This window comes from Denticeps clupeoides, chromosome 3, assembly GCF_900700375.1.
Source record: "Denticeps clupeoides chromosome 3, fDenClu1.1, whole genome shotgun sequence".
NCBI lineage: Eukaryota > Metazoa > Chordata > Actinopteri > Clupeiformes > Denticipitidae > Denticeps > Denticeps clupeoides.
In genome coordinates this window covers 5824848-5840460 of record NC_041709.1, presented here as the reverse complement: position 1 = coordinate 5840460, position 15613 = coordinate 5824848, and the positions used below count along the sequence as shown (strand labels likewise).

Below are 15613 nucleotides of genomic sequence, written 5' to 3'. Positions count from 1 at the left end.
CGACATGACTTCCTGTCTTGCCAGATATTGTGGTTGGTGAATGGTGTTGATGACATCATTTTCATCCCACTGAAGTCAAATTGTGGGACTGGATCTAAGTGGCACCAAGAGACTTCAGATATCGCATTATGAGAATATCAAAAATAAAACAAAACAATACATTTATAATAGGAGAACTTTTTTCAGTGTACTGCCCTATATAATGGATTAAAGTATTATCCTGAATTATGAGTGGGTGTGGCCCTGCCACACCTGTCGCAGCAGATATATATAATTTATATAAAAGTTAAGCACAGAGACCAATTCATTAATTAACGATGTAATTAGTAATTGGACGTTTTTTAACACCGAAAGGTGTACATGTGGTCCATAAAGGGTGGTAGTAACCTAGTGGGTAACACACTCGCCTGTGAACCAGAAGACCCAGGTTCAAATCCCACTTACTACCATTGTGTCCCTGAGTAAGACACTTAACCCTGAGTTGCTCCAGGGGGGGGACTGTCCCTGTAACTACAGATTGTAAGTCGCTCTGGATAAGGGCGTTTGATAAATACTGTAAATGATAAATGCTGTAAATGTAAAGGCCAAAGTAATTTTTTTAAGTTTGTCTCCGGGCTCCAGCAGCGCGGCCGTGATTATTTACTGATGATGAAAAGTGCACGAAGATCATCGATTTGACTCATCGCCTATGTGGGAGTCGGCGCGTCTATCTTTCACGTCCGATCGTGGCGGCTCCCCTCGTCTGCCTCCAGGACGGAGAATCGCTATATAAAGATGCGGGGTCCCCGCCTGGCGAGGCGCATTCGGCATGGCCCGCACACGCGTGGCAGGTACCCACAGCGCAGGAGGTTAACGCTTGTCTGGCGCTTTGACGCGACTGAACCGGGTTCTGTGCCCCCCTCCCCTCCATTCCCCTCCGCAGGTTACCTGGGCCTCGCCCTGGCGGTGTGCGTCTCTGCGCGCAATGGCGTCGCGCTGTCCGACGACGACCGACGCTGCCTGGACGGCATGCAGAGGGACGCCTACAACGTGATCCGACCGCGCCTGTGTGTAAGTGACCCCCCCAGCCGCTCCCGCCGCGCCTCGGACTCGCCTGACCGAGGCTCCCTTCGTCCCCTTTGCAGCGCGTCCTGCCGGGACGCTGCGCCTGCGCGCACCACCCGAGCATCTCCGGCAGGTGCATTTTACAGTACGCGCACCCGGCCGACCAGATCCGCTCCGGATGGTTTCGGGACGTGAAGGAGCAGCTCAGGCGGTCCAAGGAGGTATGGGGATCTCAAACTTTTCTCTAGCGGTGCGTTAAATATTAATTCATTAATAACCAAAAGTTTCGTTCACTTCACAGCGCAATTGTTCCAAATACCAAATGTCCATGAAACAGCCAATGAAAGAAGATGGGGGACATGACTTCCTCTCTTGTTGGTGCAATTTTTTGATAGAGAATTACAAAAAATAAATTCCCCCCTGCTGCCTGTGAATGTAAATGGTTCGTTCGATCTCACTACAATGCGCCATGGAATTAATAATTATGCACGGAACAGGGGGCTTTTATCTAAAGGCAGCAAATGAAGGGTGCAAACACTTTTATGCTGCTTTGAAGATGTCTTGAGAATAAAGCGCTTACAAATTGTGCGACAAAATATTTAAGAGAAAGAAACGTGCATCTGTGTATAATGAATGATGACCGACAATTGTTCTGTGCAATTGTCCAAATGTGTGGTGTATATGTTCATTCAAAAGTTCTCCTTTTGCCTAAATAAACATTTGAAACAAAGTCTTCTTATTTCATGTCCTGTGAGCCTCAGGCTGTCCAAGTTCGGAGGCATGCTGGAACCCAGTATGTCCCAGTGACAGATGATGAGGTTATCACACTCACACACTGAATCATCTGGAGGCTTCAGATCAAATAAAAGTAGCTTTGTTTCCTGGATGTCCCTTAGTAATAACATTATTATTATCATACACAAATGCTTTGCTCTTTTCTGGTCAGCCCTGGTGAGAGCTTGCCTAGTGATCACTGGCTGCAAAAAAAAGCTTCTTTTGAAACACTGGTTGTGGTTTTAAACTCAGAGGTTTCTTTCAGTGTTTATGGTTTTGTGCTGTTGTGCAAATGCATAACGTTACACAAGACACATGGTACACTTATATACACGCCAAAAAAAACTAACAAAAAAAAAACTACTGTTTCATTCATTTCCAGAAGCCTATGTGACTTCACACATACTAGTTTGTAAGCATTTTGTGTACTTACCACTGAAAAGTTATTACATTGTTACGTGCCCCAAAGGAATGCATTGCTTCCTACAATTAATAATTGAATCAACAACGCGAGTGAATGTGGTTGTTTCTAGAACCTGGTTCCTTGTTGAACGAGAGTTCTAGTTATAGAAATGTATAACGTGCAAGCGGAACCTTTCCTACGGAGTTACGTGGCCGGACATCTTTCTGTGTAACACGCGCGCCTGTACGCACTGCTGGAACAGGAGCGGCTTTTTTTTTATTTGCCAACCCGGCGTGTTCGGAGAATTCTGGCGTCAACCAACGCGCCAACTCGGAGAGGAAGATGTCTGCGCGTCGGAAGGAAGGCAGCGCGATCTTTTCTGGATTCAGGGCTCTCGGACTCTATTCCAACCACCTCGCACACGTGGTGCGCTTCCACAAGAAGCACCGGGAGTTTTACCTCGTGGCCGCGGTCGGGAAGAGCTTCCACACGTACAACGTGAGTGTGGAAGGAAAAAGAGAGAGAGATACAGCATTTACAGCATCTATCAGACGCCCTTATCCAGAGCGACTTACAGTCAGTAGTTACAGGGACAGTCCCGCCCCTGGAGACACTCAGCGTTCAGGTGTCTTGCTCAGGGACACAATGGTAGCAAGTGGGGTTTTGACCTGGGTCCTCAGGTTCATAGGCGACCCACTAGGCTTCTACCCCCCTTAGAAAATCCCTGACTGAATCAAGGCCACGAATGAATAAAATGCTTGTTGAGAAAGAGTTCTGTTGGTTATATGTAAAGTTAATGCTTTACCACGTGATTTTTTTTTTTTTTTTTTTAGGTCAAGAAGCTGGGAATAGTTGCTGTCAGTAAGTATGTTGGGCCATGGAGTTCACGAAATCATGAGACAATAAGGCCCTGATAACCTATATTGGTCAATAATTACACATTTGTTGTATTATTGTACGTCATGCGATGGTTTCTTTTCAGGCAATGCGCTTGTGGAAGATATCACCTGCCTGGCCGCCGATCGAATGCTGGTCTATGCTGCACATGGCAAAACTGTTGAAGCCTTTGCCAAAAACAAGGAGGTACAGTGAGGTACATGCTTCAGTGTGGCTGTGTGAAAACAGTTCTGATGGGCTGTTGAAATGCTTCACAGGTGGTGCACACATATCCCGGCCACAGTGCTGACGTCCACCTTCTGTTGCCTTTCGGGGATCATCTCATCTCTGTAGACCGGGACAATGCTGTCATCGTATGGGACGTGGAGTCGGAAGGTTTGCCTGTTTTGTGATGCTCTGTATCTTTTCAGCTTGATCTCTCTGAGCTAAAATAAAGCGGAAGGATGAACAGCAGTGAATAACATGGAATCAGATGAAGTGGATTGTTTTATTTTGGAGCGTTGGTTCCCTGTGTCAGTTTAAGGTGTTGAATTGAATTCTACTTCCATTTTTACCTCACAGAGGAATATTTGCGGATATCATTTGACAAGGTGTCATTTGAAGTATCTGCTATAATGCACCCAAGCACCTACCTGAACAAAATCCTTTTAGGCAGTAGCCAAGGTGGGCTTCAGCTGTGGAACATCAAGTCCAAGTAAGCAAATTAAGTCATTATGTTTCTTGTATTATAATGTTTTTTTTATTTTTTATTTTAATAGACATAATCCAGCTCAAGTCAAGACTTCTGTAGCTCAAGTCAGAAGTCTTGGTGTAATAATATGGTCAGACTTGCAGAGTTGCATTCCTAATAAAGACCGAGAGTTGCAGAGTTGCATTCCTAATAAAGACTGAGGAAAGCTAATTTATTTACGGCAGAATACTCAGAATTCAGTCAGAATACTCTTCTGATTGGTCTGCAACTCATTTAAAATGAGCACACCCCTCCATTTCTCTGGTCACTGCTGTGGCTCCCTGGTACTGTCATTACAGACTTGTAAGTTTCTGTATAGGTTATCTCCAAGTCAAATTTCTGAACTTTCAGTATTTGGATAAGGCCACCTAATTACAAAAACAGTTATTTCAATCCTGCATTTTCTCTGTTGCCTTTTTCCACTTATTACGTGGACAAATGACCATTACACCAATATGACCTGGACTTTGTGGAGCATTTCTTTCGGGATTTGCATCTCATGTCTGGGCTTGAGGGCATGCTTTGTTTTTCAGACCAATTTAATCCAACAACGTCTTTATGTATCTATGTATAGACACAATGTTGGAATAGAAAAGGCTCTTCCCCAAACTATGTCCCCAAAGTAGGAAGCATGATATTAACCACAATGTCTTGTAAGGGGCTTAGCCCAAACCTTGAAGAATGTCCTCATGCTTTTACCCATCCTTCACCAGACTTCACAGTCTGCATAATGCAGTGAGGCAGGCCAACCCATCCGACACTCCCATCTGAGAAGCATGATTTATCTATCTCGTCACAACATTTTTCCAGTGTTCCACAGTACAATGAAAACCAATTCCATGAAGCTCATGCCAAACAGTTTTTGTTCTTGCATTAATGCCAGTAGAACACATCTGCAACGACGATAGTGACATTTATGCACCCCGTAGCTTAGCAGTGATCTGCCACTGTTGCCTTTGAGTTGCTGCTGTTTCTAAATTTTCACTTGGAAATGATTCCACTTGCCTTAGACTAAGGAATATCCAGCAGGGATGAAATCTCAGTCCATTTTATTGCAAAGAAAGCATCCTCAATGTATGTCTCTTGAGTGCTTCAGAGAGCCATGTTTTGTTGCACAAATGTAAATGGAATCTGCATGGCTGATTCCTGGTTTTATATACCTACTGATTGGTCTGATTGGAAACTTTAATTCAATAATTAAGGGGTGTGTCTCTTGGAGTTTGTGATTTGCTCCTGTGTATGAACTTGCCTTGCCTATTATCTGTAATATGCACAATAAAAGACGCCAGGTCATTCACTCACTTCAAAAATTATGTCAGCTTTGAAATGACATGTCTTGTTAGCAGTAATGTTTTTTTAAAATTCAAGATAAGACTGAAGGAATGACTAAAACGATTGACTCTCATCCTCCTCCTCTTCAGCAAACTCCTGTTCACATTTTCTGGATGGGGATCAGCAGTGACTGTGCTGCAGCAGGTCAGGATGGAAAGATTGCACTGGTTCTTATTCATGAAATATACAATACAGATTAGCACCACGTGCCAAATTCAGTTAAATTATTATACATTTGGTTTACATTTTTTAACAATAATTAAGCAATAGTTGACAGACATTTTAAAAAATATACTTAAATGTAAATGTCCTCTCTAAATAGTCTGTTCACATCTGAGTAGAGTCTTGTCTTGTTTATGTGTCTTAAGACTCCTGCTGTAGATGTTGTCGGTGTTGGCTTAGCTTCTGGCCATGTGGTCATACACAACATCAAATTTGATGAAACCCTGATGAAGTTCCAGCAAGACTGGGGACCAGTTACAGCTTTAGCATTCAGAACGGGTGAGAACAGGGCAGAATTTACTGATTAAAAGACAGGACACAGATGCAGTTTTCACGTTTGTACTTTATATGAGCCCCCCTCCCCTTTGAACTGTAGATGGTCATCCAATAATGGCTGCAGGCAGCCCTGTTGGACACATTGGCTTGTGGGATCTGGAAGAAAAGAAACTGGTTGGTCAAATGAGAGATGCCCACAGTACAGCCATTGCTGGACTGACATTCCTTCTCAGCGAACCGCTTCTCATCACCAATGGTGCCGACAATGCCATCCGGGTAAGTGTCCCTCTATGGTGACCAATTTATATGTATTTACCTGTCACATCATTTAATCCTGAACAGCTGATAAGTGCCTGTTTCGGGTGGCGGGGGGCAGGTGTGGATCTTTGACACAGCAGGAGGGGAGGGTCGTCTGCTGCGCAGTCGTCTTGGACATGGTGCACCACCAACAAAGATTCTGCATCATGGTCAAAACGGGCAGCAAGTCCTCAGTGCTGGTATCTATTCATCCATAGCATTAAATAAATGAATAAATACATATATAAAACAAATGATTTAATTTTTATTTCTTTTCAAGGTCAAGATGGCACGTTGCAGTCTTTTTCTACAATTCATGAGAAATTCAACAAGAGCTTGGGACATGGTTAGATATTTTTTTTATAACAATGCAGTATAAATACATACATTTTTCACTGAAATAGATTAAGAATTTATTTGTTTAAATATTAACATGACTTTATTAACACTATTTTCTCTAGGCTCAATCAACAAAAAGAAGTCTAAAAAGAAAGGCCTGAAGTATGACGCTATGAAACTGCCTGCTATTACCACTTTCGCTTCAGGTAGGTCCATGAGCCGAGCATCAATTATTTCTTTCCCCTGTTTACTACAGCTTTATAGTTGTGGTCTGTTGCAGAATGTGCACGTCAGAGTGACTGGGATGGCATTGTGGCGTGTCACCGTGGTTTCCTGATCGCCACAACGTGGAACTATCAGAAAGGGTCCATGGGAGCTTACAAATTGGAACCGAAGCGCTTCGACCGCAACCGTGCCCTGAATGTTTATGCCACGGTCAGTGGACTCGCATCAGTCTAGCTGGGCAGAGTATTGGCCTCCTGTTCTCTGCTTATCACCTTTTCCCCTCCTGCGTTCTTCCTGCAGGCCGTGGATGTTTCGTCATGCGGGAACTTTGTTGTTGTGGGTCTATCATCTGGACACATAGACATGTACAACATTCAGTCTGGAATACATAGAGGTTATTATGGAGAAGAAAAAGGTTTGTGCTCTCACCTGAAGTTCAGAAAATTAAGTTTGAAATGTTATTTTACAACTTAAACTTAAATCTGTTGGATAAAAAACAGAAACACCAATAAAATGAAATACACCACAATAAGTGAAATGTCAATCACAGTCCTGGGGTAAAATCACTTATAAAGCAGTAGTATGGGCTTTGTGGTCTATGTGGGTCATTTCTTGTGTAGTATGTGTTTGAACCCTTTCTGAAGATAAGGAAAATCTTATTTATAAATCTTGCTTAGAATAAACAGCAGAAGCCTGCAGAGTAAACATTGCATATGTGAAAGTGATCGCTTTGTCATTGTGAGGCCACCACAGCCTTGGTGTGCATAGCAGGAGTCGCCAATTTAAACACTGAATGAAATCGTTTGCTCGTACCCTCCATGTCTGCCTGAATCCTGTAGCTCATGATGGTCCTGTGCGTGGAGTGGCCTTGGATGGACTGAATCAGCTGACCCTGAGTGCCGGGGGTGACCGGCTACTGAAGATTTGGAAGTTCAAGTCCTTTAAGCTGCTTCACACAGTTGGCCTGGAGGCTTCACCAGCCAGCATCCTCTACCACAGGGACAGGTAATGGGATCCGCCAGTAACATTTTTAGCAACATTTTGTTGCTTAAAATTAGGGCTGCAACAGCGATTCAATTGAATCATTAAAAATCTATTACTTTAAGAGTTTGCAACAAATATGATAATCGATTTGTTGTATTGCGCGATGCAGAGACAATTGATTATTTAAAAAAAAAAAAAAAAAAAACCTAGTTGAGCTAGTTGTGTTGAAAACTAGTCTCTTTCCGCACTGACACCTACCGAGTTTGGTGCCTCATAGACAGGGCGGAGCAAAAATACTAAAACAAGTAGAGGTAGCGGAAAGATACAAGGCCATATGGGCCATAATTTCCCTGCATTTTAATGTGTGGTTTTATACTAAACACACACATTTAACTCCACCAGTGGAAGCAGGCAGCAGGCAGCGGTCTGTGCCTGTGCTCAACACTACCATGCGTTACGTGGGCTTTTTTTTTGCTTGTGCTCTCACGCGTGGTCTGTTTTAGCTGACGTCTGGTCTGACCCGCCCATTTCTCCTTCCATGACAAAACAGTGTGATAGTCAGCCCACGTGACCACATTACAGTGAAGTGAGGTGATTTGAGGTGAGATGAGGTGCCTTTAATTTGTATTTCACAGCTGTCGCCAAATTTTTTGGAACTGCGTGGCAGTTTGAAAGTGGATTTTTGTGCATTTAATTTGCATGTTTACAGTCCAGCTATAGCTGTGACTTTCTTAAACAATTATTAATCATCCTCACTGATGTCCACAGCCAAGTGAAGAACAAACTGTGCCACAGCTCAGGTGGCACTTTATTGTTTTTCATTATTACGATTACACGATGAATCAAAAATAAAAAATAATCGACAGATTAATCTACTATTAAAATAATCATTAGTTGCAGCCCTACTTAAAATCCAATAGACAAGGTAATGTGCTGTGTTGAGACCGGAGAATGCACAGGATTGAGGTCATGCTTTGTGTGGTCCAGTCAAGTTCTTCCAGACCAAATTAATCGAACCACCTCTTTATTGATCTTTCTCTTTGCATCAAGACACAAGATTGGAAGCTGATTTACAGCTGATGCTTGTGTTGGAAATTGTGCTGAAAGATTTGAATGGGGAACAGCGAAACACATTCCTAACTTTGGCTCCCAAAAAGTTGTTTATTTGTCCGTGGAATGCCAGGGTTTTTGTTCTGTTGTTACTGCTCTCAGGTTGTAGTTTTTATATATTATTTCAGTATCTTTCAGTGAGAGCTTTTATTCAGAATGATGCTCAGCACTGATGTGTTGTTGGGTTGGAGTCTGAACATTGAAAACTCTTCCTGGGTCCTACGGGAAAACAATTGAGAAACGCTAATCTAGACCTCTAGCCAGTCTGAATGGACTATATACAACCAGAACATGGAATAATAAATTTATGCAAGCACTCTGAAATGGTTGTTTCCATATGTTTTTATTTATTTAAATTTTTGTTTGTAGTGGAATGCTATCTATTGCTTTGGATGATTTCACCCTCAACATTGTGGACATTGAGACAAAGAGGATTGTCCGCAAGTTCTTGGGCCATCGTAGCCAGATCAATGACATGGTGAGTTCCCCAATTCCTTTGAGGCATTGGTCTTCGAATATGTTGAAAGCAATGAATGGCATGAGGGCTGATTAAATGAACCATCTTTTGCTCTAAATAAGGTTTTTGAATCACAACTCTCAGACGAGGTATTCTTAGGTTCTTCCCAGTGCACTGAGGGCCTTATCTTCTCTATTGTTCTCCTGCAGACCTTCAGCCCTGATGGCCGTTGGTTGATAAGTGCCTCGATGGACTGCACTGTTCGAACGTGGGATCTCCCCTCTGGCTGGTAAAGACTGGCAATTCGACACACGCAAACTCTTGAGCTGTGGACAGCACCTGCGTCTGGCCATTGTGGGCTTTCAGTTTACTGCTGAACTCTCTGTTTCAGCAAACGACCAAGCTTTCTTACGGGCAGCAGCTTCATTCTCGTCAAATGTAGATTGATTGTATTTGATTGCATTTTTTTTTAATGTTTTATCAAGATGACATTTTGAGGAATCCAGGTGGCTTTTGGAGGACTTCTAAGTTCCAGAGATTTTTATCTGAGTTCTCTGCTGTGGAATGCCCCAGTTTGACCTGTGGTCATATTGTGGTCTCTGCTCATTTTTCACTGTCATTTTTTTTTTTTTTTTTTCTCTCTTATTTCAGCTTGGTGGACTGCTTCCTCTTAGACGCAGCTGCAGTGAGCCTCACAATGTCCCCTACAGGAAATTTCCTGGCTTCCTCTCACGTGGATGATCTTGGAATCTACTTGTGGTGAGAAGCAGCATTGCTACTTATTGACATGCCTCATGTCAAGGGTTCTTATGGGCATTAAAAACCTGGCAAAATCATGGAATTTGAAAAGAGAATTTCTCTTTCAAATTCCAATTTTTGGAATACAAAATAAACGTCATTGAAATCTGATTGACACTTGATATATAAAGAAGCACATAGTTCCTGTAAGACTGCAGAGAAACATTGTTCTACATTGACAAATACATTTAAAACTAGCACAGGTCTGTAGCATCTTTGTTAGCTTTATGTAGTGAACCACATCATGTGTGTGTGCTACAGGTGTGAACCTTCACTGATCTCATGATTTGTTTCGATTAAAATGATCAATGCCTCGATTATTTATGCATTTTCTATATTACTTCACATGATGATGTTTTCAAATACAAGAGTTAAGGCCTCATTCATCTATGCGGACACTTTTTGATTTGGTGAACTGAGCAGGACCCTGAACGTGCTTGTTCTTAAAAAAACAGAGAGTGGAGCTCAACATGCTACGCTTGCTGCGGAGCTCGGTGCAAAAAATACAAATGGTTTCCGAAACTCTCAGTAAGACACTAATGTCGTGTTGTCGATCTCTGGACACTCAAGGACTGATAAGACCAACCTTTCCTCCATTCCCACTTTTCCGAAGGGGCAGACCGAACAATAGCACGCTTTGATTCTATTGGTAAAGTGAAAATGAGTCACGGTGCACAGTGGTCAAAGTTCAACAAATGAAAGTTGACAGCGGTGCACGCGGAAGGTCACAGAGTGCCGTGCTGCGCAGCACAAAATTCCTTCCTGGAGCGGCGCTGTACTCTGATCAGAAAATCACCAAGCAACATAATATTATTATACAAATAATTATGTTCTGCACAGCATTGATGCAGAATAGTCCATATCTATTATGGGATTAATTTCAACACCCCTAGTGTGCATTGTTTCCATACCTCCCCAGCCGCATGTTTCCTTTTAAAAATTATGTAAATTACTGCTAATTATCTGTGCCGTAACCTGTGGGAGGCCCGTTTTACTCACATTTTTGTTAAATGTGACTTTATACATATATACACACACACACACACACACACACACACACACACACACACACACACACACACACACACATATATATATATTAAATAGAACGCTTAGTGGAAAGTTTTAGGTGGTATTCAGCATTGTTGTTCTTGCAGGGTATCTCAGGGATATTTAAAAATTAAGGCCTTTGAAAATGAAACACTGTATATAAATGTATTTAAAGGTATTTTAATTTTCTATTAAATTATGAATTTACCTTGATACATTAAGGTTTAGTGAAAAGTGTAGTGATTGTCATTGTGAAACACAGCATGGCACACAACGGTTACTCATTTAACCATCACCCTTGGTGAGCAGTGAGCAACTCTGGCCCTTGTAGAAATGTGGTTGACTACCTCGATGAAGGGTCTTAAATTTGATGAAAGTAGCTTTAAAAAAAGCTCTTAAAAAGTCTTACATTTGACTTCCTTAAACCCAGCATAAACCCTGTCTTAGTCCAGAGCATAGTGCCAGTGCCAAGAGCCACCTGGCTTTCAAATATCTTGGATGGAAGTGAATCACTATTGGATTAAATGCAGTGCAAGTATTTTATGTTATGAAGATGCTTTTTTTCCATTAAGCATGATCACGTGATTTCTGCTTTGTAAATGCAGTCTGAGAGTTTAGAGTTTAGTCTGGGAGCAGGTTCAGGGTATTCATTCACATTAGTATATAATTCAAGCAGCCACCGTATGAAGTGAAGTGATTGTCACATGTGATACACAGAAGAACAGCACACAGTGAAATTTGTCCTCAGCATTTAACCCATCACCCTGAGTGAGCAGTGGGCAGCCATGACAGGTGCCCGGGGAGCAGTGTGTGGGGACGGTGCTTTTGCTCAGTGGCACCTTGGCGGATCGGGATTCGAACCTGCAACCTTCTGATTACGGGGCCGCTTCCCTAACCGCTAGGCCACATACATGTGTATGTGTGCCCGAGACTTGCTCATTGCGAAGGGTAATGGAGTTGTTGCTGTGGTACTGTCCGTAATGTTCATTTTGTTTGAGTAGTTTTTGAGCAGTCTCTGAATGCAGAATAAGATTTGTGTATATTCCGAAGACGCACCTCCTGTAGGTCCTGTTTCACATGTCTACACGCTGTTATCATAGCTTCTTCCTTATTAAGGCACTTTATCATTTTCATTAATCACGTATTTCGTCATGCGCTGCTAATTGAACTTTCTAAGCCTTTTAGATTCTTTTTGATTAGATTGATTAAGTTCCAAGACTTTCACAGAAGCTTTTTATTAATTAAAAACCTGTTTGGTGCATGCGGCACCTGGTGCATGATTTGCCTGCAAATATCTTCTACATCCTGCTGTTCTCAGGATGAAAAATTAGCACTGCACCATGAATCTCAGTAAGAACCTTGTATTTCTGGCCTACATCCCAAATACCTGTCTGAAATATCAGTCATTTATTTCTCACTCACTTTCTGTAACCGCTTAGTCCTGCTCATGGTCGTGGCTGCCAGAGCTCATCATGCCTAGTGTGCACGCCTTGTAAAGAATATGGAGAGCACCAACATGGGGAGAGAATGCAAATTCCACACATGCAAGGTCTGAGCTGGGATTCGTTTTTCTGGCCTTTGTGGTGTGATGGCCTACTAACCACCACGCCCATCAGTTATAACTATGGGTTAAATTTAATTAAAATTGTAATTAAATTATCATAAATATCAGGTTCTTGAACTTATGAGCAGGCTTCTGAGTTTGTGGTTTGGGTGGCTGATTATTGATATAAACGGTGCAAGACTGAAAAATGAACCATACACTCATTTTCTACTCATTTCCACCCCAAAGTAATACAGTGTGTGTTGCAGGTCAAACAACACACTGTGTGATCTGGTGTCACTGCGCCCCCTACCTGCTGACTACGAACCTGCAGTGGTTACTCTGCCTGGAACCTGTCCTGTCAGAGGTACAACACTACAGAAAGAACTCATGTTAAAGTTATAACTTCTCAACTTCAGGTCTGTAACTGTCACTGGTGAAGTCAGAATCTGGTATCACAAGAGTTTTTAAGAATTGAGTTCCAAGTGATCTGTAATAAATTACAGTACTACAGTATATATATTGTACTCAAAGTTTATTTATTATTGAGAAGTGACACTGTATCTACTGTTTCACTGTATCCTTAGATGATGATGATGATGAGGAGCTGGAGGAAGACATGGACACTGCAGAGATGAGTGTCTATGTTTCTCCAGAACAGCTCGATCAGCACCTTGTCACTCTTTCTCTGCTTCCTGATTCCCGGTGGAAGAACCTACTCAACCTTGATGTGATCAAGGTCCATAATAATGTCTTTCTGTACTCATTGTAGATGGTTTTGAGCTACGACTAAAGAATAGTTGGTGTTGTGCTTTCCCCCTACAGAATAGGAACAAGCCAAAGGAACCTCCCAAAGTACCCAAAGCTGCTCCATTTTTCATTCCTACTATTCCAGGACTTGTGCCCCAGTTTGCTCCTGCTGAAGAGCCCAGTGAAGAGCGGGTAAGTGTTTTTTTTTTTAATAGTACACATATTGGATGTTTTGCTGAATCGCTTTTTCTTTTTTTTTCCCCTATAGTCTAAAGTTGTTAACCTGGGAGTTTTGGCTCAGAAGTCCCAGTTTTACCTGCGGTTAGAAGATGCCTTGATCAGCAACAACTGTATGTCTTAATTAATGACCACATATTGTACATTTTACATTGTGTGTCCTATGTTCAACAATAGTAGTATGTTCCAGTGAACCATTCACAATATCCGATTGGATGCAGTGGCACTATTTCTTCTTCTAACAGCATACCATAACTTAGAGCAGCAACATACACACGATAGTTGTTTTGTCTTCAAAATCAGCATCCTTTACCTCGCAGACAGTGAACCTTTGCGTGTGCTGAAAGAACTGGGGCCCTCAGCCATCGACACAGAACTGCGCAGCCTGGCTCCAGACATGGGTGGAGATGTGGCTGTGATGCAGAGTTTCCTGAAGCTCATTAGCAGCATGCTGGACTCCAAGCGGGATTTCGACCTTGCCCAGGCCTACCTGGCCCTCTTCCTCAAGGTGCAGCACCAGAGTCTAACTGACAACTGTTACTAGGATCTGATCTCCATTAACCATCAAATTATGTTATCTGGCTGGTTCAAAGCACACACATTTGGGATGAAAACATTCAGCCCCCCTGCCTCCAGGAAAAGGAACGGTAACCCGTTCTAGGCTGTGGTGGTCAGTAGTTTTTAACAGCAGGTGGCAGCAGAGATTTCATTTCTCCATTTCTATGCATCTGCCTTGAGAAGGATTGTCCTCTGTAAGCTCATGTTTAGTTTTACCAGCCTGCATATGAACAATGTATACACTGAGATCGTCTCGAGCCCTGTCTCACTCTGTTTTACTCTGTGGGTTTCCTTCCTCAGCTGCACCTCCGTCTGATTTCCCAGGAGCCCAGGTTGATGCAGGAAGCTACTCAAGTATCTGCCAGGCTAGAAGAGTCTTGGATTGGCATGCAGACCCTCTTCAACCAGAGCTTGTGTCTCCTCCAGTATATTAAGAGTGCTCTGCTATGAACAGACACTTTCACCTTTTCATCTGTTCTTATGTGTGCTGGCCATCTTTCAGGGCTGTCCTTCAATACATTTGTAATATTTTTTTATTCCCATATGGACTGTTATTACACAAATTAATCAGCTAAATTGTGTGTGAGTTATTGTTCAATAGCTACTTAAACCATATCTTTTCAATGTGACAGCCTTTCTGCTTGTGTACAGAATTATCTTGAAAAATCATTGTAATAGTTATTATTGAAATTAAAAATTGACTACTCATGTTATTGTGACAGCAGAGTGTGTGTGCCAAAACATTATACATTTTTATACAGACACACACGCAAATTGCAATATATATCTATATATATCAATTTAATGCACCAAGAAGTTATCATTGGAGCTTTTTAAAACACGTTCTAACATGTCAAAACAGCTCGTTTCTGCGTAGTTCGCTCTGGCAGTGTGGTTACATTTGCAAATTACTGGATGCTCTGAACTGGGTTAGAGCCAACAAAATGCTGACCTGTGCAGGATTCTTGCCCTTCAGGTCCCTGTGGCTCTTGAGGTTGCAAAAATTTAATGTAGATTCAAACTTTCTGCTTTTTCATCTTGCCAGGTTCCTTGTAGGTTCTAATAACACCCAACTGCTGTTTGATGTTATTGATGTAGATGACCTGCTTTCATATATTTCTGTTTACATACACTTTCCTTGTTTATGTCAGCGCATTGTTTTGCTGAGTTTTCAAATATATTATATTAGGGGCAGCAAATATATAGGGGCAGTGGTGGCCTAGCGGTTAAGGAAGCGGCCCCGTAATCAGAAGGTTGCCGGTTCGAATCCCGATCTGCCAAGGTGCCTCTGAGCAAAGCACCGTCCCCACACACTGCTCTCCGGGCGCCTGTCATGGCTGCCCACTGCTCACCAAGGGTGATGGGTTAAATGCAGAGGACACATTTCACTGTGTGCACCATGTGCTGTGCTGCTGTGTATCACATGTGACGATCACTTCGCTTTCATCACTTCATCATTAAAAGATGGTAGCTTTACTTCCATACTTCTGAAAAGCATTTTATCAAAGTGTCAGGACTGACCAGTACTCCTCACCTCATTGGCTTTTGGAAAGTCTGGACACTACCCGAATCTAAAATGGAAATCCT

General features: G+C 42.3%; 1 protein-coding gene across 1 annotated transcript; it reads left to right on the top strand.

Annotated features, from left to right (window-relative positions):
- The first annotated feature begins 2459 nt into the window (after positions 1-2459).
- wdr36 (WD repeat domain 36) lies at positions 2460-14734 on the top strand. The gene is made up of 23 exons (XM_028973299.1): positions 2460-2719; positions 3055-3082; positions 3204-3304; positions 3376-3493; positions 3680-3812; positions 5270-5324; positions 5549-5681; positions 5779-5954; positions 6055-6175; positions 6256-6321; positions 6437-6520; positions 6595-6749; positions 6840-6954; positions 7379-7544; positions 9003-9111; positions 9300-9379; positions 9742-9849; positions 12751-12848; positions 13069-13220; positions 13307-13423; positions 13500-13581; positions 13789-13976; positions 14327-14734. The coding sequence occupies exons 1-23, from the start codon at positions 2564-2566 to the stop codon at positions 14474-14476; spliced, it is 2691 nt and encodes an 896-aa protein (XP_028829132.1). The 5' UTR covers positions 2460-2563; the 3' UTR covers positions 14477-14734.
- The last annotated feature ends 879 nt before the right edge of the window (positions 14735-15613 follow it).